The sequence below is a fragment of the Ambystoma mexicanum genome, chromosome 8, assembly GCF_040938575.1.
Source record: "Ambystoma mexicanum isolate Mex_15411 chromosome 8, UKY_AmexF1_1, whole genome shotgun sequence".
Classification (NCBI taxonomy): Eukaryota; Metazoa; Chordata; class Amphibia; order Caudata; family Ambystomatidae; genus Ambystoma; species Ambystoma mexicanum.
The window spans coordinates 1617468691-1617492525 of NC_090929.1; the positions used below are offsets into that span (position 1 = coordinate 1617468691).

General features: G+C 46.0%; 1 protein-coding gene across 3 annotated transcripts in view; it reads right to left on the minus strand.

Moving 5' to 3' along the window:
- AFAP1L2 (actin filament associated protein 1 like 2) overlaps window positions 1–23835 on the minus strand; it is a 921662-nt gene that overhangs the window by 37356 nt on the left and 860471 nt on the right. For 2 of the 3 annotated variants that reach the window (XM_069611871.1, XM_069611873.1), the window contains exons 17-18: window positions 11311–11504; window positions 7886–8014 (exon numbers count right to left, since the gene is read on the minus strand). In XM_069611871.1, the coding sequence (XP_069467972.1) occupies window positions 7886–8014; window positions 11311–11504 (323 nt within the window). The remainder of the gene's footprint in view (window positions 1–7885; window positions 8015–11310; window positions 11505–23835) is intronic. The other variant, XM_069611872.1, reaches the window with a different exon arrangement.

Here is a 23835-nt window from a genome sequence, read left to right on the forward strand (position 1 = left end):
AGGTCGTGTTCCATCACTACCCGCGCTATCACCTCGGGTGGGGGTCAAATGACATCACTTCCTGTGATGTCATCAGGGGGTCAAGGGTCGTGTGATGTCACTTCTACTACCCCTGGCATTTTGGTGAAATGACGTCCCTGGTTCTAACCCAGCACTGGCTACGTTAATCTGCACAACACGCATCCCTCATGCGTGCATCTAGCAAGGATTTTGAACCTGAATTAAATCCTGTCTAAACAGATTAGCAAATCATCTCTTTGCCTATTTTGAATGTTCACGGTGTTTGGATTGCTTTGAGAATATTTTGAACAACGTAGTGCCATTTCAAATATGACCACTAGATGCCGCTAGCGGATTGTAATTGGTCTCTCTCAAGCACGGGCTAAAATGGGAGATGCGCAATGGTTTTAGGAAGGCTTCCTAAAATACTAAGCACCATGGGGCAGAGTATCAAAACGTCGCCCTGCGGCAAACGAATCACCCACATGCATTTAGCACAGATTGTGCTACATAGATAATAGGAAAGGGAGAAAACAGACGTAGCACAAGCCGCATTATCTACAAATGTGTCCAGCAGGGCAAACATTAACCAGACTGTTCTTTACTATGTTTGAGGTGGAAACTGTGGCTATGCGAGTGTCCAGTGGGGCACCCCCCCTCTGACACCCGTGCAACCTTCAATCTTTAAAGGCAACATCTCCGAATAATGGAATATGTGGGTAGTGTTGGTGAGAGGGTGCCTTCCTTAGCTAAAGGCTTGACTTCTCAAAGAGGCAGAAATAATCACAGACATCAAGCAATGCTTGGATCTCTAGTTAGTGCCTTTCTTTGAAGTTAATGAAGCTTCAGGCCTCATTAACACTAAGCAACCTCGCAGGTATGCACAGTGTGGCACAGTGTGGCATTCCTGTCACTTGGCACCTCACTGACATGATCGACTGGCACTGGGCAGAGAGCTTGCTGGAGAGAGAGAGCGGCTGGGAGATAATTGCTGGAACAAAGGCCTGTATACTATAAAATGCTGTGAAAGAGCCCCAGCGCGAGCCATGACTGAGTCCCCCACCGCAGTCCCCCACAGATGGCACTGCCACCCACCATCAGGGCTAAAAAATTGGCCATTCGCAGAACAAAAAGAGCGCACTCCAATGCGCATACTGGCGTTGTCACCAACTAACACAAAGGGCTATTGTGATCTTCCATGAGTTGAGACTCTCTGAAAACGTGGTTAGCACCCCGAAACCAACCCAGCAACTCTGAGCCGGCTGAATTCAATTCTGTGCCCCAGCGCTGCATTCTTCACACATCCACACCTGCGCCGGAATGCACTATCTACGTGTACCCCAGGTGCAGAGCTTGATACCACCAAGATCTCAAAATCATTCGAGACCCCCCCGCCCCCTAGCATGCTTTGATGTCTAGAACACCCTATTTGACCCAACTGGTCCCCGTGTACTTGTCAGTCTGGAAGCTGTGAACTGTCTTGTAACCGTTACGCCCCGATACCCTCGGGTCCGGTGCGTATTATAAATAAATAATCAAACAAACAAACAAACCTTCCTCGCCAGTGCCCCCCTGATCCAAGAGGCCGCAGCGCCAAAGCTCAAGTGTGCAATCATCGCCCCATTAATGACCCCACTGCTGCTGCTCCACGAATCCTAGCAAACGATTGCCCCATCCCTGGTCTCCAGGTGCAGAAGAGATCCCTGGATCACTGGGCAGGTCTCGGATCCCTTTCAGCGACAGAAGCTCTTCAATGACTCCCAGCCCGGCTACAAACTCTGAAGGGGGGCACCACGAGGGGCCTTGACACCACTTGCCCCCTCAGGGCCCTTTCACCCAGTAGACCACAGAATGTACTTCCCCCACACAGAGGACTTCATGGCTATCAACATGGGCGTAGTTTTAATGGGCGTCTGGGCCCCCCAACCTTTGTGGCACACCACGTTGTCACCCTCCTTTGGCCGGGACACTTTTCCTTTAGATGACTGGACCCCGCCCCCGCCACATTTTCATCAAAGTAACTCCACTGGGTGTCAAAGAACATGCCCTCATATGTAGCTCTTCTTTCCTCTGCAACCAAACTCGACAGGTGAAACTGGCTCTTTCCATCCTCACTCAGAAAGATCAGCTCTGGACTGTGCCGGAGGTTGAGCTTTGGGGACCCTCCGGTTCACAATTTTGAGGCCTACACCCTCAAAAACACTCAGTTTCTGATTCAAGGCACCCCACTACATTTCAAACTAACTACAGAGACCTCCAAGCCATTGCAGACTGCCCTGTGCATGTCAAAGAAAGGGTCAAAGTGGGGTTTCTGCTAGGGGGCGCTGTTTACCCAAATCATGCATCTCTCCCCCCTTGAGTTGGCCATCAGTCCTATGACCCCCCTCCTGCTCCTGAAGCAAAACCTTTGAGACTACCAGTCACCTTTGATATAGCACTGTCATATCTACCTCGAGTTTATATGTAAGTTTATATTTTAGGGGCAATGAATAAAACAAGTAGCTGGTAAGATAGCTCAGTGGGTTAAGCTCTCACTTCTGCGATCTACGTGTTAGCTGCAGGTAGCAGGTTCAAATCCTGACAAGAGCTTTCATACATAATGTGTACCAATTTCGATTGGATAATCGTATATTTGGATAAAAGCGCTATATAAACGTATTATTATAACTAAATGCAGTAATTAGGTCGGACTCTTTCCACATGAAGCTGCTTAGGTGGTGGGGGTGTTCCCCCTTTTACTTCTCGCAGGGCTCATGTATGTGTGTGCTGTGCTCCCAGAAAGAACATTCTGCACAAGCCTCATATTTCACAAAAACAAGCATCACGCCTCATATTTGCCCTAAAATGGCCAGAGCACATCACACTAGCGCGGAAGACTCTGTTCTGGCTGCTTAGCAGGCAGCCAGAAGAGAGTGCACGACACTCTGCCTGATCCATAAAGTCTTGACTGGGCAGGCACCCGTCCCACCAAACCCACTGGCCTCCCCAAACCTGCTGGGTACCCACCGGCACAGACGCAGACACTCGGGTGGCAGATCCCCTCGCCATCATAGCTCTGCCACAATCCTGCCACTGAGAAGCAGGCCAGCTGCAGCGCTGGAGATCACAGACACCCCTCCTGCTCTGATCTCAATCTACTCTTCCCAGACCCTGAATGGGAACGCTCATCACGTTTCAGTCCTCAAATCTTACCCTCCCCATTAGGATGGCATGAGGCGTGTACACTAAATAAATAAATAAGTAAGTAAGTAAATAAATAGATAGATAGATAAATAAATAAATAAATAAATTAAATCAAATAGCACAATAGCAACAGAGGCCGATATACAGAGAGGGTGAGAGATAGGTATAGAAAGACGGGGAAATAGGCGTGCATAGAGGAAGGAAGATGAAGAGTGCGGTAAACAGGATAATAGACAGGGCATGCATCCAGAAAGAGCAATGAAAATAGAGGTGGCCAAACAGTTCGGGTTGGGCTGCCCCTTTAGGGTTGGGACCAAGCCTGATTGGCATATGGTTATCTCCCCTTTCTGTAATGGCTTGGCAGGCTGAAGAACGATGGTCTGAAGGGTTGCCCAGAGCAATGCCAGAGGTTAAGATTAATTCCAAACCTTCCAGCCATCACCGCTTTTGTTTTTATAGAGGTAGACAGACAGGTGATGACTAATAGGAAAAGAGACCGGGGTGCACACGGAATGGTAGACAGATGTAGACAGACGGTAAATAGAAATGCATACAGAAGGTTGAAGAGAAAGGCAGAGAGACAGTTGTAGACAGACAGATAAGTAGGCACGGATGCACAGAGAAAGACAGATGAAGAGAGGGGTAAAGAGACACATACAGAGAGACGGGTAAATAGGCTGAGGTGCACAGAAAAAGACAGATGAAGACAGAGGTAGAGAGACAGGTAAATCGGCAGGGATGCACAGAGAAAGACAGATGAAGAGAGGGGTAGAGACAGATGTGGATAGACAGTTAAATAGACAGGGAAGCACAGAGAAAGACAGATGCAGAGAAAGGTAGACAGACAGGAAAATAGGCAGGGATGCACAGAGAAAGACAGATGAAGAGAGAGGTAGAGAGACAGATGTAGAGAGACAGGTAAATAGACAGGGGTGCACAAAGAAAGACAGATAAAGAGAGAGGTAGAGAGACAGATACAGAGAGACGGGCACATAAGCAGGGATGCTCAAAGAAAGACAGAGGAAGACAGAGGTAGAGAGACAGTTGTAGACAGACAGGCAAATAGACAGGGGTGCACAAAGAAAGTCGAATGAAGAGAGAGGTAGAGAGACAGATGTAGAGAGACAGGTAAATAGACAGGGATGCACAGAGAAAGGAGGATGAGGAGAGAAGTAGAAAGACAGTTGTAGACAGACAGGTAAATAGGCTGGGATGCACAGAGAAAGACAGATGAAGAGAGAGGTAAAAAGACAGATTTAGAGAGACATGTAAATAAGCAGGGATGCAAAGCGAAAGACAGATGGAGAGGTAGAGAGACAGTTGTAGACAGACAGGTAAATAGGCAGGGATGCACAGCGAAAGACAGATGGAGATGTAGAGACAGATGTAGAGAGACAGGTAAATAGGCAGGGATGCACAGAGAAAGACAGATGAAGAGAGAGGTAGAGAGACAGTTGTAGACAGACAGGTAAATAGGCAGAGATGCACAGAGAAAGACAGATGGAGAGGTAGAGAGACAGTTGTAGATAGACAGGCAAATAGACAGAGATGCACAGAGAAAGACAGATGAAGAGAGGGGTAGATAGACAGATGTAGAGAGACAGGTGAATAGACAGGGGTGCACAAAGAAAGACGGATGAAGGGAGAGGTAGAGAGACAGCTGTAGACAGGCAGGTATATAGGCAGGGATGCACAGAGAAAGACAGATGAAGAGATGGTAAGGAGACAGATACAGAGAGACGGGTAAATAGGCTGGGGTGCACAGAGAAAGACAGATGAAGACAGAGGTAGAGAGACAGCTGTAGAGAGACAGGTAAATAGGCAGGGATGAACAGAGAAGGACAGATGAAGAGAGGGGTAGAGACAGATGTGGATAGACAGGTAAATAGACAGGGAAGCACAGAGAAGACAGATGCAGAGAAAAGTAGACAGACAGGAAAATAGGCAGGGATGCACAGAGAAAGACAGATGAAGAGAGAGGTAGAGAGACAGATGTAGAGAGACAGGTAACTAGACAGGGGTGCACAAAGAAAGACAGATGAAGAGAGGGGTAGAGACAGGTGTGGATAGACAGGTAAATAGACAGGGAAGCACATAGAAAGACAGATGCAGAGAAAGGTAGACAAACAGGAAAATAGGCAGGGATGCACAGAGAAAGACAGATGAAGAGAGAGGTAGAGAGACAGATGTAGAGAGACAGGTAAATAGACACGGGTGCACAAAGAAAGTCAGATGAAGAGAGGGGTAGAGACAGATGTGGATAGACAGGTAAATAGACTGGGAAGCACAGAGAAAGACAGAGGAAGAGAGGGGTAGAGACAGATGTGGATAGACAGGTAAATAGACAGGGAAGCACAGAGGAAGAGAGGGCTAGAGACAGATGTGGATAGACAGGTAAATAGAGAGGGAAGCACAGAGAAAGACAGATGCAGAGAAAGGTAGACAGACAGGAAAATAGACAGGGATGCACAGAGAAAGACAGATGAAGAGAGAGGTAGAGATACAGATGTAGAGAGACAGGTAAATAGACAGGGGTGCACAAAGAAAGACAGATGAAGAGAAAGGTAGAGAGACAGATGTAGAGAGACAGGTAAATAGACAGGGATGCACAGAGAAAGACAGATGAAGAGAGAGGTAGAGAGACAGATGTAGAGAGACAGGTAAATAGACAGGGGTGCACAGAGAAAGACAGATGAAGAGAGGGGTAGAGAGATAGATGTCGACAGACAGGTAAATAGGCAGGGATGGACAGAGGAAGAGAAAGGTAGAGAGACAGATACAGAGAGAAGGGCACATAAGCAGGGATGCTCAAAGAAAGACAGATGAAGACAGAGGTGGAGAGACAGATGTAGAGAGACAGGTAAATAGACAGGAATGCACAGAGAAAGGAGGATGAGGAGAGAAGTAGAAAGACAGTTGTAGACAGACAGGTAAATAGGCAGGGATGCACAGAGACAGACAGACGGCGAGGTAGAGAGAGAGTTATAGACAGACAGGCAAATAGACTGGGATACACAGAGAAAGAGAGAGCTAGAGAGACAAATGTAGAGAGACAGGCAAATAGACAGGGGTGCACAAAGAAAGACGAATGAAGAGAGAGGTAGAGACAGATGTAGAGAGACAGGTAAATAGACAGGAATGCACAGAGAAAGGAGATTGAGGAGAGAAGTAGAAAGACAGTTGTAGAGAGACAGGTAAATAGGCAGGGATGCACAGAGAAAGACAGATGGAGAGGTGGAGAGACAGATGTAGAGAGACAGGTAAATAGGCAGGGGTGCACAGAGAAAGACAGATGAAGAGAGAGGTAGAGAGACAGTTGTAGATAGACAGGCAAATAGACAGGGATGCACAGAGAAAGACAGAGGAAGAGAGAGCTAGAGAGACATATGCAGAGAGGCAGGTAAATAGGCCGGGATGCTCGAAGAAAGATAGATGAAGAGAGGGGTAGAGAGACAGGCAAATAGGCAGGGATGCACAGAGAAAGACAAATGGAGAGGTAGAGGGACAGTTGTAGAGAGACAGGTAAATAGGCAGAGATGCACAGAGCAGACAGATGAAGACAGAGGTAGTGAGACAGACGTAGAGATACAGGTAAATAGCCAGAGATGCACAGAGCAGACAGATGAAGACAGAGGTAGAGAGACAGCTGTAGAGAGACAGGTAAATAGGCAGAGATGCACAGAGAAAGACACATGGAGAGGTAGAGAGACAGTTGTAGAGAGACAGGTAAATAGGTAGAGATGCACAGAGCAGACAGATGAAGACAGAGGTAGTGAGACAGATGTAGAGAGACAGGTAAATAGCCAGAGATGCACAGAGCAGACAGATGAAGACAGAGATAATGAGACAGATGTAGAGAGAAAGGTAAATAGACAGGGGTGCACAGAGAAAGACACATGGAGAGGTAGAGAGACAGTTGTAGAGAGAAAGGTAAATAGACAGGGGTGCACAGAGAAAGACACATGGAGAGGTAGAGAGACAGTTGTAGAGAGACAGGTAAATAGGCAGGGGTGTACAGAGAAAGACAGAGGAAGAGAGAGGTAAAGAGACAGATACAGAGAGACGGGTAAATAGGCAGGTGTGCACAGAGAAAGACAGATGACGAGAGAGGTAGAGAGACTGTTGTAGAGACAGCGGGGACATACAGATGAAGACATATTGCAGAATTTCGTACATCATTTGAGTAATTGTTATGAATGTAAAATGAAAGGTGAAGCTGTTCCTAGCGTGTGCTGACTGTAAACCAAATACAAATGCATAAGGAGTAACACGGGGAACCACTGAGCCCTGTGGTTCAGGGGAAGCTTCGTTGGCGCGTTCCAGTGTCGCCATCGATTAAATATAGGTTTCAGTGGCGATTTAACGTTCTGGAATGTTCCTCAGAAGACCCTGCAGGGGGATGTTCCTTCCTGTAGAAGCACCTCACTGGATGTCAGTGCACATTCTGAGAGTCTCATTGGTTGATAGCCCCTTAGGTACCTGTTTGGACACAGTCCGCTTTCAAATATCCTCATTGGCTGACTTCCATTCCAGCGGTCCTATTGGACGAGAGTCACGCGCTAGCAACTTCCTTGGATGATAGTTCATGTTCCACCTATCTACCGCAGGACAGTCCTTATTTCAACATTCCCATTGGCTGACACAGGCTGCATTCTTGTAATTTCATTTGGGTCGGTTATCTGTGCTCGCGACTGGGCCTTACCTTGGCTTTCTGCATCACAGTCCCCTTTCCTGCTGCCATGATGGACATTGGACGGGTCTTTAAGGCGGTTGCCGAGTTCACGGGAGAGGAGTCGGAAAGGTGAGTAGGACTGCCGGAGCTCTTCACCTGCTGGCACACAATCACCAAAGAGGGACAGAGAACAGAAGTTTCAGATATTAGCCAATCAAAACTTCCCATGAAATAGCCATGTTGCTCTCCTTTCAGAATCCTAACCATGTGGCCTCAACAACAGGAAGAAAGAACGCCATCATCGTAAATCCTATGCTATAGTAGTACTGCACTCATGGGTTATTGCTGCACACTACTGCTGATTCAATCCGTACACACTGACGCGGAGTCGATACATGCAGACTAATGCAGCATCATTAACCCATTCACACTACCGCTGAGTGAATCAATGTACACTGATGCAGAGTCGATACATGCACACGAATGCAGAATTATCAATCTATTCCCACTACCAATGAGTGAATCAATGTACACTGATGCAGAGTCAATCAATGCACACGAATGCAGAATTATCAGTCTATTCCCACTACCAATAAGTGAATCAATGTACACTGATGCAGAGCCAATAAATGCACTAATGCAGAATTGTCAGTCTATTCACACTACCACTGAGTGAATCAATGCACGCTGATGCAGAGTCGATACATGCACACGAATGCAGAATTGTCAGTCTATTCACACTACCACTGAGTGAATCAATGCACAGGGATGCAGAGTCGATAAATGCACTAATGCAGAATTGTCAGTCTATTCACACTACCACTGAGTGAATCAATGCACACTAAAGCTGAGCCAATCAAGTCAATCAATGCACACCAATGCTAAGTCAATACATGCACACTAATGCAGAGTCATCAATCTATTCCCACTACCACTGAGTGAATCAATGCACACTATGGCTGGGACAATCAAGTCAATCAATGCACACCGATGCTAAGTCAATAAATGGACCCTAGTGCAGAATCGTCAATCTATTCACACTATGGCTGAGCCAATCAAGTCAATCAATGCACACCGATGCTAAGTCAATAAATGCACACTAATGCAGAGTCATCAATCTATTCCCACTACCACTGAGTGAATCAATGCACACTATGGCTGGGACAATCAAGTCAATCAATGCACACCGATGCTAAGTCAATAAGTGGACCCTAGTGCAGAATCGTCAATCTATTCACACTATGGCTGAGCCAATCAAGTCAATCAATGCACACTTATGCTAAGTCAATACATGCACACTAATGCAGAGTCATCAATCTATTCCCATTACCACTGAGTGAATCAATGCACACTAAAGCTGAGCCAATCAAGTCAATCAATGCACACCAATGCTAAGTCAATACATGCACACTAATGCAGAGTCATCAAACTATTCCCACTACCACTGAGTGAATCAATGCACACTATGGCTGGGACAATCAAGTCAATCAATGCACACCGATGCTAAGTCAATAAATGGACCCTAGTGCAGAATCGTCAATCTATTCACACTATGGCTGAGCCAATCAAGTCAATCAATGCACACCGATGCTTAGTCAATAAATGCACACTAATGCAGAGTCAACAATCTATTTCCACTACCACTGAGGGAATCAATGCACACTATGGCTGGGACAATCAAGTCAATCAATGCACATCGATGCTAAGTCAATAAATGGACCCTGGTGCAAAATCGTCAATCTATTCACACTATGGCTGAGCCAATCAAGTCAATCAATGCACACCGATGCTAAGTCAATAAATGCACACTAATGCAGAGTCATCAATCTATTCCTACTACCACTGAGTGAATCAATGCACACTATGGCAGGGACAATCAAGTCAATCAATGCACACCGATGCTAAGTCAATAAGTGGACCCTAGTGCAGAATCGTCAATCTATTCACACTATGGCTGAGCCAATCAAGTCAATCAATGCACACCCATGCTAAGTCAATAAATGCACACTAATGCAGAGTCATCAATCTATTTGCACTACCACTGAGTGAATCAATGCACACTATGGCTGGGACAATCAAGTCAATCAATGCACATCGATGCTAAATCAATAAATGGACCCTAGTGCAGAGTCATCAATCTATTTCCACTACCACTGAGTGAATCAATGCACACTACGGCTGAGCCAATCAAGTCAATCAATGCACACCCATGCTAAGTCAATAAATGGACCCTGGTGCAGAGCCATCAATCTATTTGCACTACCACTGAGTGAATCAATGCACACTACGGCTGAGTCAATCAAGTCAATCAATGCACATCGATGCTAAGACAAAAAATACAGCTGATTTCAATAGAGGCACACTGAGTCAATCAATTCACATGACAGTAGACTCAGTCAATGCACACTACAGCTGAGTCAATGAATGCCGAGTAATATTGGGCCAATCAATGCATCAGACATCTGGTCCAATCAATGCACATTACAGCTGATTAATCCATGCACACTGCGACTGATTCAATCGATGCACAATAATACTTAGTCAACTAATTCGGTAGTATGCAATTAACTAATGCATACTACTACTGACTCAATAAATCAATGCACACTACAGTAGATGCAATCAATGCACAATACAGAGAAGTAATTCAATGCACACTACAGATGGGCCAGTCAAGTCAATCCATACACCCCAATTCTGTGCCAATAAATGCAAACCACAGCTGAGGCAATCAATGCACACTACGGCTGACTCAATCGAGGCACACTGAGTCAATCGATTCACACGACTATAGACACAATCAATGCACACTACGGCTGAGTCAATTGACCAATGCACACTAAAGCTCAGTCAATAAATGCACAGTAATATTAAGCTAGACAATACACACCAAAGTAGATTCAAACAATGCACGTTCTAGGTGATTCAATCAAAGCATATAACAGCAGAGTCATTGAATGCACACTACAGATGAGCCAGTCATGTCAATCAATACACACCAATTCTGTGCCAATAAAGGCATACCACAGCTGAGGAAATCAATGCACACCACAGCTGATTCAATCGAAGCACACAGAGTTAATCAATACACACAACAGAAGACTCAGTCAATGAACACTGCAGCTGAATCAATGAATGCACAGTATCATTGAGCCAATCAATGCACCTAGCAGCTGATTCAATCAATGCACAAATCAGATAACGTCATCAATACACACTACAACCGATTCAACCAATGCACACTACAGTTGTTTCCATCAAAGCACAATGCAGTTGAGTCAATCAAGGAAGGATGGTCAGAAAAATGTGCCCTTTAGCGGAGCCGCCTATCATTTGAATTCTCGGAAAGCAACCCCATTCACTTGAGGCGGGCACTTTTGATGCTGATGTAATGCTCTTGAAAACATCTGTGTACCTGGGAAACATGGAATGTAAGTTGGGTTGTGTCCACTTACAGTAGGACTGGTTCCTTCCAGAGCGATGGAGTCCACTGCCGTGCCGAGGGTGACCGGGCCGGACTCAGCCTTCCGCAGGTTCTCCTTCACCTCCATCATGCTCAGCTCCAGGTCCACTCGCCGGCACTCCTTGATCTTGCTCTCCTCGTCGATCTCCCTGAGCTTCTCTTCCAGAGAGCACAGGATCTCCTTCTCTGGAAGAGAAGAACGAGGAATCCCATCACTGTGCTGGCCACATAGTGCTGGGGTCCGCTATGCATAACGGTGGCCATGCTATCTGCGACAAACAGTCATATTGCAAGCGCCGCCACCACCCACCCACCGACAAAAGCGAGATCCCACTGGGACAGGTACAGCTTCCACAAAGCTACTTAACAACTGTAACAATCAATAAACAAGAGTACGTCTAAACTCCCAACCAAGCTGCTGATCAAATGTATTGGACTTTCTGGACGACAAGAAGGACAAGAACATACTTAGGCAAGGATCTGCAGACTGCAGCTCTCCAGATGTTTTGGGCTATGACTCGCAAGACCTCACCATTGGTTATGCCCGCTAGGGCTGATGGGAGTTGTAGTGATTCCTTGGAAAAGGTGAACACTGTCCCATCCAGTGGGCTCTGGCACGGTTTTCTGTGGCACATCAGAGGTTATACATACGCACTGTAATGCGAATTGTTGTCAGCGCTGAGCCACATCTGTTTTTAGGGTGGGTAAGAAATCCATGTCGCAGTAAGAGGGAATAATGACAGACATCATGTATAGTCCCGGTGCCCAGTTCTAGTTTTTGTTCGATTGAGTACTCCTGGCATCGCTGGTGCCTTTACACATGCAAGGTTTAACACCGCCATTGCTCCCAGTGAAGCGAGCATGACAGGGCCAAGCAGGGGCTCAGGGTATAACCCCGATGCACCCTAACACCCAGAGACGGATTACATTTCTGTGTTTGTGAGACAGATTCCTAAAGGAAGACAAAACTTTGGAAAAAGGAGACTGGCAGTGCGGGCAGAGGCATCATCAGGGGGCAGGGGAGTTCAAGGTTGGAGAGGAGAGAAGGGTCAGACCAGGAGAGGGGAGTAGTTAGAGGGTCGAAGAGAGGGATGCCTGTTGAGATGGGAGCATCCAAGGTGAGCCCGGTGGAGTGGGTTTGGGCCAGAGGGAAGAATTGTGAGGGAAATGAGTCCCAGAGGCTGCAAAAGAGTACAGTGGCCAAATCCAGAGAGTCAAGCTGGATGTTAAAGTCCCAGAGAAAGAGAAGTTTGGGGGAGGAGTCAAGGAGAGAGGGGTGTCAAAAGCAGTGATGGAGCTGGCCTTGGACCGCATCTCAGTGAGCACAAGGATGTAAAGGTCAAGACTTCAAGGAGGAGAACAATGTCAGACAGCGGAGTGAGAATTGAGGGTAGCAAAGTGACGCTGGTTGCCCCCTTTAAACATTTTCAGAGGAGGGGTACAGGGGCGGGATGCCACCACCAGCGGGAAAAGGGGAAAGGGAGATGGTGGGGTGACAGGAGAGTGGGGAAGTTAAAAAGAGACAGAAGACAAGAAGCAGAAGGTTGGGCTGAGAACCCTGGGCCATGATAGTGCCATTACAATAGACATTGATGATGCACCTGGATGATGTGAGGTGTGCCAAGACCACTCCCCATCTGGTACCACCATAAATAGGTGAGGAAGCAAAAGAGGAGAGGACAGAAACCATCTGGGGAGTCTATGGGTCAGGAGAAGGAACGCCAAAGAGAAAGTCAGTGATAGTCTGTCTGGAGGAAGCATTGACATAAGTGTAGGCCATGGGTGGACCAGGGCTGGAGATCAGGAGAGCCTTCTTAAATGCCTTCCTTCCTGACTATGAGAGAGAGGGAGGATAGGTGATGTAGAAGCAGTTAGAATAGATAGGGGAAATGGAGAGCACCATGGGGATGAAAGGGGAGGGGGATCAAGTGGGTAATCAGGAGAGGAAGAGGGTCAGAAATCACAGAGCAGGACAGAACTCATCAGGGGGCCTATTAGTTATGAGATACAAAACAGTCATAGGCCCCCAGAGGGGCAAAATAGGGACTCCACATTTAAAACTCATTTAGCACCTTAAAATGCTCACATTCTAAAATCATTTGGTACAGAAAAATGCCTGAAATCAAAAATCATTTAGCACACTAACATGCCTAAATTCAAAAATCATGTGGTACAGAAAAATGCCCCAGAGCCAGAGGGTAACATAACACGGTGAGATGAGGAGCTACAAGAACTGGGAGGTATAGTGAGATTACGAAAGCTTAGATTGCAGCTGTGGGGTAGACCAAGACTTCTAGAGAGAAATTGCAGTCTAGATAGAATCCATGTGGCCGGGAAAAGGAGGAGAAAGTGGCGTCAAGTTTTGGCTTTCTGGTACATAAACGCAATGCGGGACATGGAAGATGATAGGAGGCAATGCTCACCATGTAGTCAAATGTGCCATAGTGCCCCACGAATCATCGGTGAAGAACAGCATGGAGGCAGGATAGGCGACGTGTGGACCGGCAGTTACGGCACTTTATGCCGGGCAGGCCAGACAGGGGCCTTTGGGCAGGGGGCCGGCTTTCGCCTGCCGGCTCCTGGTATGCCAAGAAAGATGCAGCAGCAGCCAATCACAATCGTGCTATTGGGGGCGTCATGGCAATGCTCAAAAGAAAAAGAGTGCGGCCATCTTCAAACAGGAAACCACAATGAAATTCAATGAACGTGGAAGAAGCGCCCATGTGCTTTTTCTATTTCCAGGCATGAAATGCAAGAATGCCCAGGATAAACCTTGCGGTCGTCTGCCAGGATGCTGCTAGTATTATAAACACATTCAGTGCGCGTTCAGCGCGTTTCAGGCCAGATGTGTTTCCTGCACGATTAACACTCAGCAGGCCTCTGAAATCAGTGATGTTGCAGTTAAGGGGAGAGTGAGGGCAGCCAGCAACCACCACCCACAATGAGAGCAGGAGGAATAGGTGACCTTTGGATGACTTTTATGTAAACAAGCACAGATATGATCATTGTACTGGTTAGGTAGAGGTTCCAGAGACCAGAATCCACATGCGTAGGTCCTCAGAGGTTGTGCTTCTAATCAAAACTAGGGAGTTTTGCACGTCACTAGGTGACACTGCACTCACTGCTATCAGACTTGTATGCAGTTCCCATCTGGAGTTGGTTCTGGAGTGCGATGAAGACCACAGCAATGCGCTGCCAGATTGCCCTTGTACCAGACATCCCAGCCTGGCCATGGTCTTTCAATGCACGCATGCTTTGATGCAGAATCCACATCACCACCTGAATAAAGGCCCCTCACAACCTCCCTCATGCCCCCACCATAATTAAATGCCTAAACCCAACCCCCCCCATATATATTTGCAAGGAAATGTGTTAACAAATTGTGAAGAAATGGCTGGATTGGGGTGAGAATGATAGGAACAATATCTGTCTCGTATTCCATTATTTGCCTGCACCATGGACCTCACATGCACTGTGTCCTCACCTCAAAGAGGGCCTACAAGAACTCAAATATGAGGGTGGATGGGGAAGTGGAGATACCGCACCATTTTCTCCACCTGGTACCCCAGCCCTCCGGCACAACCACCCAATGGTGAGACTTGCTGCCACCTCCACTGATATCCAGGAATATGAAATACTGGGGACGCCCTCCTGCTTATGCTTGAAGTTGGCATTATTGGTAGAACGCCTGGAAATGCAAGTTTCTACAATCAAAGTAAAATATTAGAGAGCAATCCAATCCTCTTTACTATTCATTGCAGGCATAATTGTGTACACTCTCAAGGCATTGCTTTCTCCCAATGGCTCATATGATGCAGGAAAATGGACGCTGGTGGATTAATTCAACCCTTAAGGTAATGCCGCTTTGGAACGTTTTCACCTGTGGCAACCGAGGCAGTCGGCACATGATCCCACTGACCCCTCCACCTGCACTGATGAAGCAAGGGCCCAGTTGATCCAATGCTGCTACTCCAGAATTCTATGAAGGCAGATTCTTTGCAAATCAGTCCTGCCCTACAACAGAAGCGTGAGAGCGAGGCCACTCCCACAAGCTCACAGAAACACATGCGGACAAGCAGGAAGCTGCATTTCAACACCTGGACGTGGCTGAAGAGCATGCAACCACCAAACACAGCCATGGAAGAAACAGGATGGGTGTTCCAGTGACAAGGTGTCTTGTGTCACCACTGAGCCGCCTGCTACTAACATGATGCTTTGACGACTGTTGAGCATCCCCACCTCATGGCCAGTGAAGGGTATTGAGTCATCCAAGTGTGGACATCTGAACCATTTTTCTAAGTTATGCTGCTCTGGCACCGTCAGTGCACCACCACGAGCCCACTAATCCCCCCACCAGACAACATGGCAGATGGTGTCACGGCCTCCAGATGAACCAGGAGACTTTGATAAGGAAAAATAAATGTTTCTGATCTCAGCCTGACAAGTGCTTATTTTAGGCACCCATGTCTCTGCATTCGCTAACACTGGGGCGTCAGTCAATGTGATGAGCCACTACCAATTTGCTGCTCTAAAGTACAAATCCATGTTGGTACCCACTAAAATTAGAATATATGCATGCAGAAGGGACATGCCCACACCTCTCCTTCAAATGTTCCGCAAAAACATTCAACCTGAGAATGTCAACAATGCAAGCAAGAAGACATCGCATGACACACCCACATTAGCTGCAACAAGGCTGAGGATCTCAAACTTATCCACCTTGCATGCAGCATTTAGAAACATCAGCTTGCTGACCTGCTTTGAGAAGTTGATAATCCCTACAAGAGCATCAGCTGTTTGAAGAGCAACCAGATGCTCTTAAACAACACAGAATCCGATTCCTCCTGTGCTCTGAAGTGGAGAACGTAATTTCGAAGTCGGAAAAGGTGGACATTAATGAGAGTTCAGGGGACAACTTGATGGGTATCACCTATTGTGGTGGACTGGAACAACCGGACCAACTGCGCATCTGTGTTGACATGCAGCTCCCAAATACCACAGTAAAGCGTGAGGGTTATTTGACACGGACACTCGACAACCTCAATACAGACTTTCAAGGAGCACGGTAATTTTCTAAATTGGACTCCCGTACTGGCTATCATCAGATTCCACTGCCTAAAAACGTGAGATATATCACTACTTATTCGAAAACCTAACGGCATGCCTAGGTACAAGCACCTTAACTTTGGCCTGTTGGCCCCAGAAGTCCTCCAGGACATGATTAGGGGAGTGATTGCCAGAATTCAAGGGACCATCAATGCATGTCAGGATTTTCCTGTCTTTGCTCAAACCCCAGCAGAGCACCAACGCTGCCTGAGGAAGGTTCTCCAACACTGCGGAGATGAAGTTCTCACCTTAAACAAGAAAAAGTGTGAGTTTGATAAAGCCAAACTCGAGTTCTTTGTAAATGATATAAAGGAGGGCATCTCGGATAATCCATGCAAGGTTGACAACATCAAATCTGCCCGGCCACCTTCACAGAACAGAATTAGAAGCCTCCTGGGCATGGTTATTTATTGTGGCTGGTTTATCCCCAATCCGGCCACCATCACTGAACCACTCAGAAGATTGAGCAGATGGTCCGAACCATGGGTGTGGGAAGAACCTCAGAAAGAAGCCTTCCAGGCCATGAAGGGCTCATCAGCCACAGAAGCGACCAACACGCTCAATTGAGGCAAGACAGAACTTATGGTTGTCGGTTCAGTAGGCACCCTGTCCAAATTGGACCCTGAGTATAAACACTTCCTGTTGGGGGACGTAGAAATCATCATTCTCCCCAAGGTTAAAATGTTAGGAGTTGCTCTAGACCAGGTTTTGGATATGAAACCGTATGCAGGTTGTACCGTTGCCTCAGCAACTTATTATATTAAACTACTAGCCCACCTGAGACCATATATCTCTCATGATAATGCAGAAGCAATTGTGCAAGCAATAATAGGCGCAAAGATTGATTATTGTTGTAGTCTTATGGCAGGAGCCAGCAAAGCTTATATCAATGGGCTTCAAGTTGTTCAAAATGGTGCTGTGAGAGTGGTTTCAGGTCTCACCGCGCTCGCCCACGTAACAGAGTCACACCGCACCCTTCATTGGCTTCCTGTGGAGGCACGTATCGCCTTCAGGTTACTGGCAATTACATTCAAGTGCTGAATGGGTACAATGCCGACCTATCTACAAGACCGTATTAAGGAAAAACCCAACTATAGAAACTTGAGATGTAGCAATCAAAATCTCTTATTTTTGCCTTGATGCAAGACTAAGAAAGTGCAGGGAGGAGCCTTCCTTAGCATAGCCCCCTAATTACAGAACCCATTACCTGCTACATTGAGAAACCACTGGTCCTTGTGTTTGTTTGAAAGAGAGCTAAAAACCTGGCTGTTTCGATAAGTAATCAATCTCTTGTCCTTTTCCTGCTCCTCTCTGCCTGGTGAGACTCTGGTCTCCCCTTTTTTGTCCGGTCTTTATGTGTTTCATGTCATGTTCCTGTCTTGTCCGCGCCCTCACACCTAAGGGTTTATGGTTGCGCATTATAAATAAACTAAAGTAAAAAAAGTAAAAGTAAAGTAAAAAGTATTTCAACCTGTTGTGAGGCATTGAATTGTTAGTCGATTGCTCGCCCCCATGGGCTGGGTGCAGTGCTGACGCAAATGTCCCTGATGGAGGAAGTCGTCCCTGTCGTACACACAAGCAGGGCGCGGTTGGCATGTCGCCATGTATGCTAAAGCAAAGTGGCCCCCTTTGAGGTCAGCCCTGCTGCAGAAGCATTCACTATGTTGTAAAAGGGACCACATTGACAAACCACCTCCCTCGGCTATGCCAGAGTTTCCAAGTTGTTGCACATTAACCAAGAAGCAGCGTTTTAGTCAACAGCACCTTTACATTCCATGGTTTGTTGTTTCCAATTTTCTACACACCAAGTATGGCCATACAAGTCCAACCATTGAACGTCCTTTTAGGCTAAAAGGTCAGGGTTGGCAAAGAAGGCTTCTGATAAAATGAGTCTGGCTCTGGCAATTCAGCCAAACTCAGTGTATTTAGAGTAAAAGTCCCAGTGCACTGCAATGGGGGCAAGCAGAATGACCAAATACAGAAATTCCACATGGGTCAAATCTGCTATTGTAAGCGGCAGTGGTGCCTTCACTTACATTTTTTGTTATATGGGTTTCCATGCCTACAATTGTGTGGGTGGGAATTAAAGGTGTTGTTCCAAAATACGGCCGGTTTTAATGTCCCAATACAACGCACAAGGCAGTTCTGTGCTTGTGTGCTGTACGTTGTCTTAAGCTTTTGGGCACCACTTTAATAACCCCAGTGCTCATTTTAGTTGTTCTGGACCTCACACACTTCAGAACGCTTTCACTGTCCAGAACATGCATGAACGAATGCATTTTACAGAAGAAGTCCCCGAAAACCGGTTACATGTGATTTTATCGAATTAAAAAAGAACAACTTTTTTAACTAAACATTTTTACTGAAAAAATACGGATTTATTTGGGGGTTTCCCCCCAAGCCTCCTGTTTCTCTACATTTATACTCCGACCCCGACAACCTCACCACCCGTTTTAAACCCTTACCCCAATCCATATACAATTTAAAAAATGCGGTATGTTTTTCAGCCAGACGTTTTAGATAAACGTTTTATTCGTTATTTTTAATTTGTTGAAATCACTGCATAACAAAAAGCCTCATCAAAATTTCAAAAAAAGATGACTAATTTTATTTTATTCCCCCCCCCCCCCCCAAAAGTACATATTTTCTGCCGCTACGGAATGCAGAAGTGTGTTATGAATATAATAACATCCAACTTCAGTTGTTCACGGCCCTCGGAACCCTTCCCTCAAAATAATCTTTAGCTGCAATTCCCTCTGAAAGCCACTTGGTGGCAGTGCCGAACCATGTACCCATGCAGGCTCAGCAGGAAAAATCGAACTTTCCTAAATATTCTGCACCAGCTCCAATTATTTAGCCAAACAGCATATGATTAGTTTACTGTGTTGGAGAGGGAACGATTTGCTAATCATGACTCGGTTGGTTTTGTTTTATTTTGTCACAAATTTGCTAAATATATGTCGAAAACAGAGTCCCCCATCAGATAGTTTAAACCTGATGAAAGTTCCTCCAATTTTGATTTCCACCCTGTTTGGAGGAAGTAACAATTATAAAGTTCCCACATTTGCTTTCAAGGTTTGTTCCTCTGGTGAAGTGAAGCACAAGCAGGAAGAGTCACAGAAGCTTCGATGGAAACGGATACATGGGTGGGGATACAATAAATGATTAGAGGGACGATATCAAAAAGAGAGCTGCTTTGCCAGGTGCCTCTTCCCTAGAGTCACCCAGCCTTTCCTGACAGCGGCGCGACCAGCGGAATAACACACCTGGGAGGGGGCGGGGAGGGTTTGCTTTTTATGGTGAAGAGAAGTTTCACCGGAGACCTCCCTGAGGTGGGGAGCGGCCTGGTATTTGGAGACATACGTCGCCATGCGGTGTGTCCTGCAGGAATGGTGCCATCACATGGAGGGCGCATTGTCACCACGGTGGGTCTCATGGGGTTGGTAGGTTTTATGGTTGTGACAGGCCGTGTAAGGGACCGGAGGACCATGGCTGCAGAGTCTACAGCCGTTTTTTTAAATTTACTTTAGAAAAATAACTATTACGATGTTTGTATACACTGCAACTAATGTATTGTTTAATAGCTCTACCAACCAGCCAATGGCATGCTCACAACATTAAACATTGCCTTGGTGCTCACAGAAGGAACAGTTTGTTGCATTTATTAAGAGTATGAATCTTTACCGGAAGGAAGGACGTTTTTAGAATCAATTGGGTGCATTGTCGGCAAAAGAATCTATTGAAAAGGGATATTTTTTAAATGTACTAACATTGTACACTGTCTCTTTTCCAAACTTTAAGATGTCTATTTCTAGTGATCATTTCAAGCATGTATTGAAGTCATAATAAGAAGACATTACATTTGTCTTACAAAGCACATTATCACAATCGAGAATAATCATATAAATGATTTTACGATGGAATATTATCATCCAAGATGAACAGTCTAGTACACTCCTTTTGTGCTCATTCAGAATTACCCTAGAGAAAAGCAAAGCGGAAAACAGAATCAATGAGGATTCTTGGCTGCTTTACTTAAAGCAAAGCAATTTGGGGCATACGAATAACGAGACCTATTTATCTATAATATACTTGAATTAGTAAGTACATAATGCTTGAGCTTGGTGATCATTTAATTTTTCACAACACTCTTCGTAACATTATAGTGTTTATAAACATGAACAATATAACACGTGAACATTTGTGGGAGGATATAACATCAGACAGACTGATCAACAATTACAAAGACATTGCCTGGATCGCTATTCAGTGCCGTCTGCTGGTGCGGGTCTTCACCCACACCAGAGGACTCAACTGCTAGAATAATTTCTCTAGAGGTTGCACAGCAGGTGAGACTGAGTACCACCTCTTGTGGGACTGCACCTGCGCCAGAGACCGGAATAAGAGCTTGGCCACGAAGCTGGGGAGCCTGCTCCTACAATGGAGACCAGCAATGAAGGATTTGTTATCAGGGCCCCATGCACATGGAGACATCCAGGCCTGCTGGTGAACCTGGTGCTGCGTTATAGATGTGCTTCCTTTTCCAGGAACCGTGCTGTGGTCAGGGACGTCATTTCACCAAAATGCCAGGGGTAACGGAAGTGACATCCCATGATCCTTGATCACAGGAAGTGATGTCATTTGACCCCACTCCGAAGTGATATCACAGGAAGTGATGGAACACGACCTTTAACCCCTTGACAAAACAGGAAGTGGCATCACATAGCATTGTTGCTAAGCACACTACGAATAATATGGTTACAATATGACTATGATGTGATATACATTTCATACAAAAATGGATTGCCATATGTATCATTAAGATCAGTGTGTATAGGCCCACATTAACAAATTACTGTGAATGTAAGCAGATGTCCATGGCCAAATGATAATGATGTGCTATTATATTGCACTTACCCTTAAGCGCTTTATATAGAAGAAATATACATACAATATCACGCAACCTGTGTTGGTACTCATTTATCGACCTCAGAAGGATGACAGGCTGAGTTGAGCTATTTAGGAACAGACTAAATCAGTGACTCACCCCGTGAAGTGTGCCTGAAATAAAGCTTTAATGAGTCTAGCAATTATTGTGTAGAATTCCAGAAAGAATAATTATCGGGTATTCCCATTCTTTCTTATTAAGGGGCACTGCTGAAAGTGTTAGACTTGTGGAACCCCTATTCTTAATTTTGTAAAAACATTTTTTTAAGAGTCCTGAACAAGAAAGCCGGCCACTCCAGAAGCAAAGAGCCACATGGGGTAGCAGGGGAGACTACAGGGGAAGCAAGGGAGGCCTCAGGGGTCGCAGTTGCATCCGCTGGCGTCCCCTAAATGATGTCCCTGTCTGGGGTGGGGAAGAACACATCAGCCGAACCGTGTCGAAGAATGATCCTGAGAGAGTACACAATCATCGATGGTGCAGAGGACGAAAGTGACGACGAGGAGTGAGTAAATATACACTTTCTGACTAACCTGACCTTTTCCATTCAAAGGCAAAAAGGTCAAAAGCATAGCCTGTGCACTTTTTTATCTTGATGGTTCTTGAGGCTGGTGAATAAAGTGGAAGCTTGAGAAGTGACAGTCAATCGTATCTGAACTGAAGCGTGCCACCCAGTTGGGGTCCACGGCCCTGAGTCTCGTTTCAGGAGATGTTTCTTCTTCCCAAACTGGGTGCCTTGCAGAATTTCAGACTAGGAAGCTCCGAGGGGGGAACACCCGAGTGCAGCGAGGGCGGTTAACGAGGGCTCCGGGCCGTTACCCCTGTTTTAGCCCTTGGCACGGGGGCTTAACGCCACATTAAGCTCTGATTATATGCAAACATAATGAAAATGACTGCAGGAATTATTGTAAGCATTCCATAACAATCAGGTGTGCAACTAATTAGTGCTCTACCGCCATACCAGCAATAATGGAGGTGGAGTTTCAAAATGTACTGCATGCCATATTTCAATAAATCCACCCCCGCCCCCTGAAACCTACATTTCAGAGGGGGGGTGCGAACCCTTCAAATGTTGGGTGAGATGCGAACTTCACAAGTGGTCAGGGAGGGGCAAACTTTTTTGTGTGGGGGCATCTAACTTCTTTATGCATTCTAATGAGACTATTCTAGTGCAGCTTCAATGTTACAAGCAGTTAATGCTCTCCTTTAAGTCTGAAAGCATCAATTTATGGACTGCTGTGAGAATAAGCGGTCTCCTGTCCCCTCTCTACCCTTCCAATCACTTCCCTGGCATGCAAGTACTAAACCCACATCAAGATTTCAATTTACTATAAAAGTATGCATTTCAATGCAGGTGCTAACAGAGAAATGCTTTATGTAAGTAATTGCTGGGCCTTTGTTAACAGCAAAACACAGGTGCTGTTTAACATCTGTGTCCTGCTCTGTCCGGCAACGGCACTGTACGTTAGAGCCAGGTCCTGTCAACATAGTCCAATATTTAAGGGGCGGCGGGTGGGTGGGAGTTCTGATGCCCAGTCAGCGCAATGGTGTTGCGCCACCTCTTGTGTTGAATCCCTTGGTTACTTATTGGTAATCTTCATTACTCATAGCCCCATTCTTCCTCGTCCCAGTACTTGTGTATGAGGAACTTTGCCACATACACAAGTACTGGGATGAGTTAGAGCGACATGGAGGTAATCCTTGGCTTAGTTACCTGTAATCTTCATTACTCTTAGTCTCACTCTTCCTCATCTCAGTACTTACCTATGAGGCAAGGAGCCTCATACTTTAGCACTGGGACAAGGAAAAGGGATGTGGAGGTAATTCTGGGCCGAGAAGCTGATTTGGGGGTTGCGACATGGTGTGGGAGGTAGAGGGGATGTGTGGGGGTGGGATGGGTAATTACCTGGCTAGACTGGCATGTAGGTGCTGACAGTCTAGCCGTTTCTTACTGCGGCATTGTATATCTTTCTGTGATAAAATAACCATGATAAGTGTTATTGCTTCGACTGGCATTTTGGTGCAACCAGTCTAGGTATGTCTAAATGTGGCCTGCAAGCTTTACTGTAATATGTTAGTGCGTATCTAGGCTGGTCTATATTGTGCAGCCAGTTGGACATGTTTTTATTGTGGCATGGAATTTTTAATAGCAATGCATTATACTAATTAAAGCATTAAGGCCTCTGTGCACTGTTGGTGACTTGCATGTATCAGATTTTTGGAATGGTGTTACCATACAAAACAATTGCAAACGCTCTGGCCTTTTAGCCAATTCTTCACAGAAAGTGTGCTGTATAATGCATTAAAACACATATTTATATCTTTCTCCTAGTGCAGTGTGCAGCACCCCTGCAGCAGCACATGCGTGCGTACTGTGCAAGCGTGGTAATCTAGTCCGACCCAGAGTGTGGCATGACCCGTGATTTGTTGCCGAATTTGGGGGGCCCTCAGCATGGCTCGCAGGGG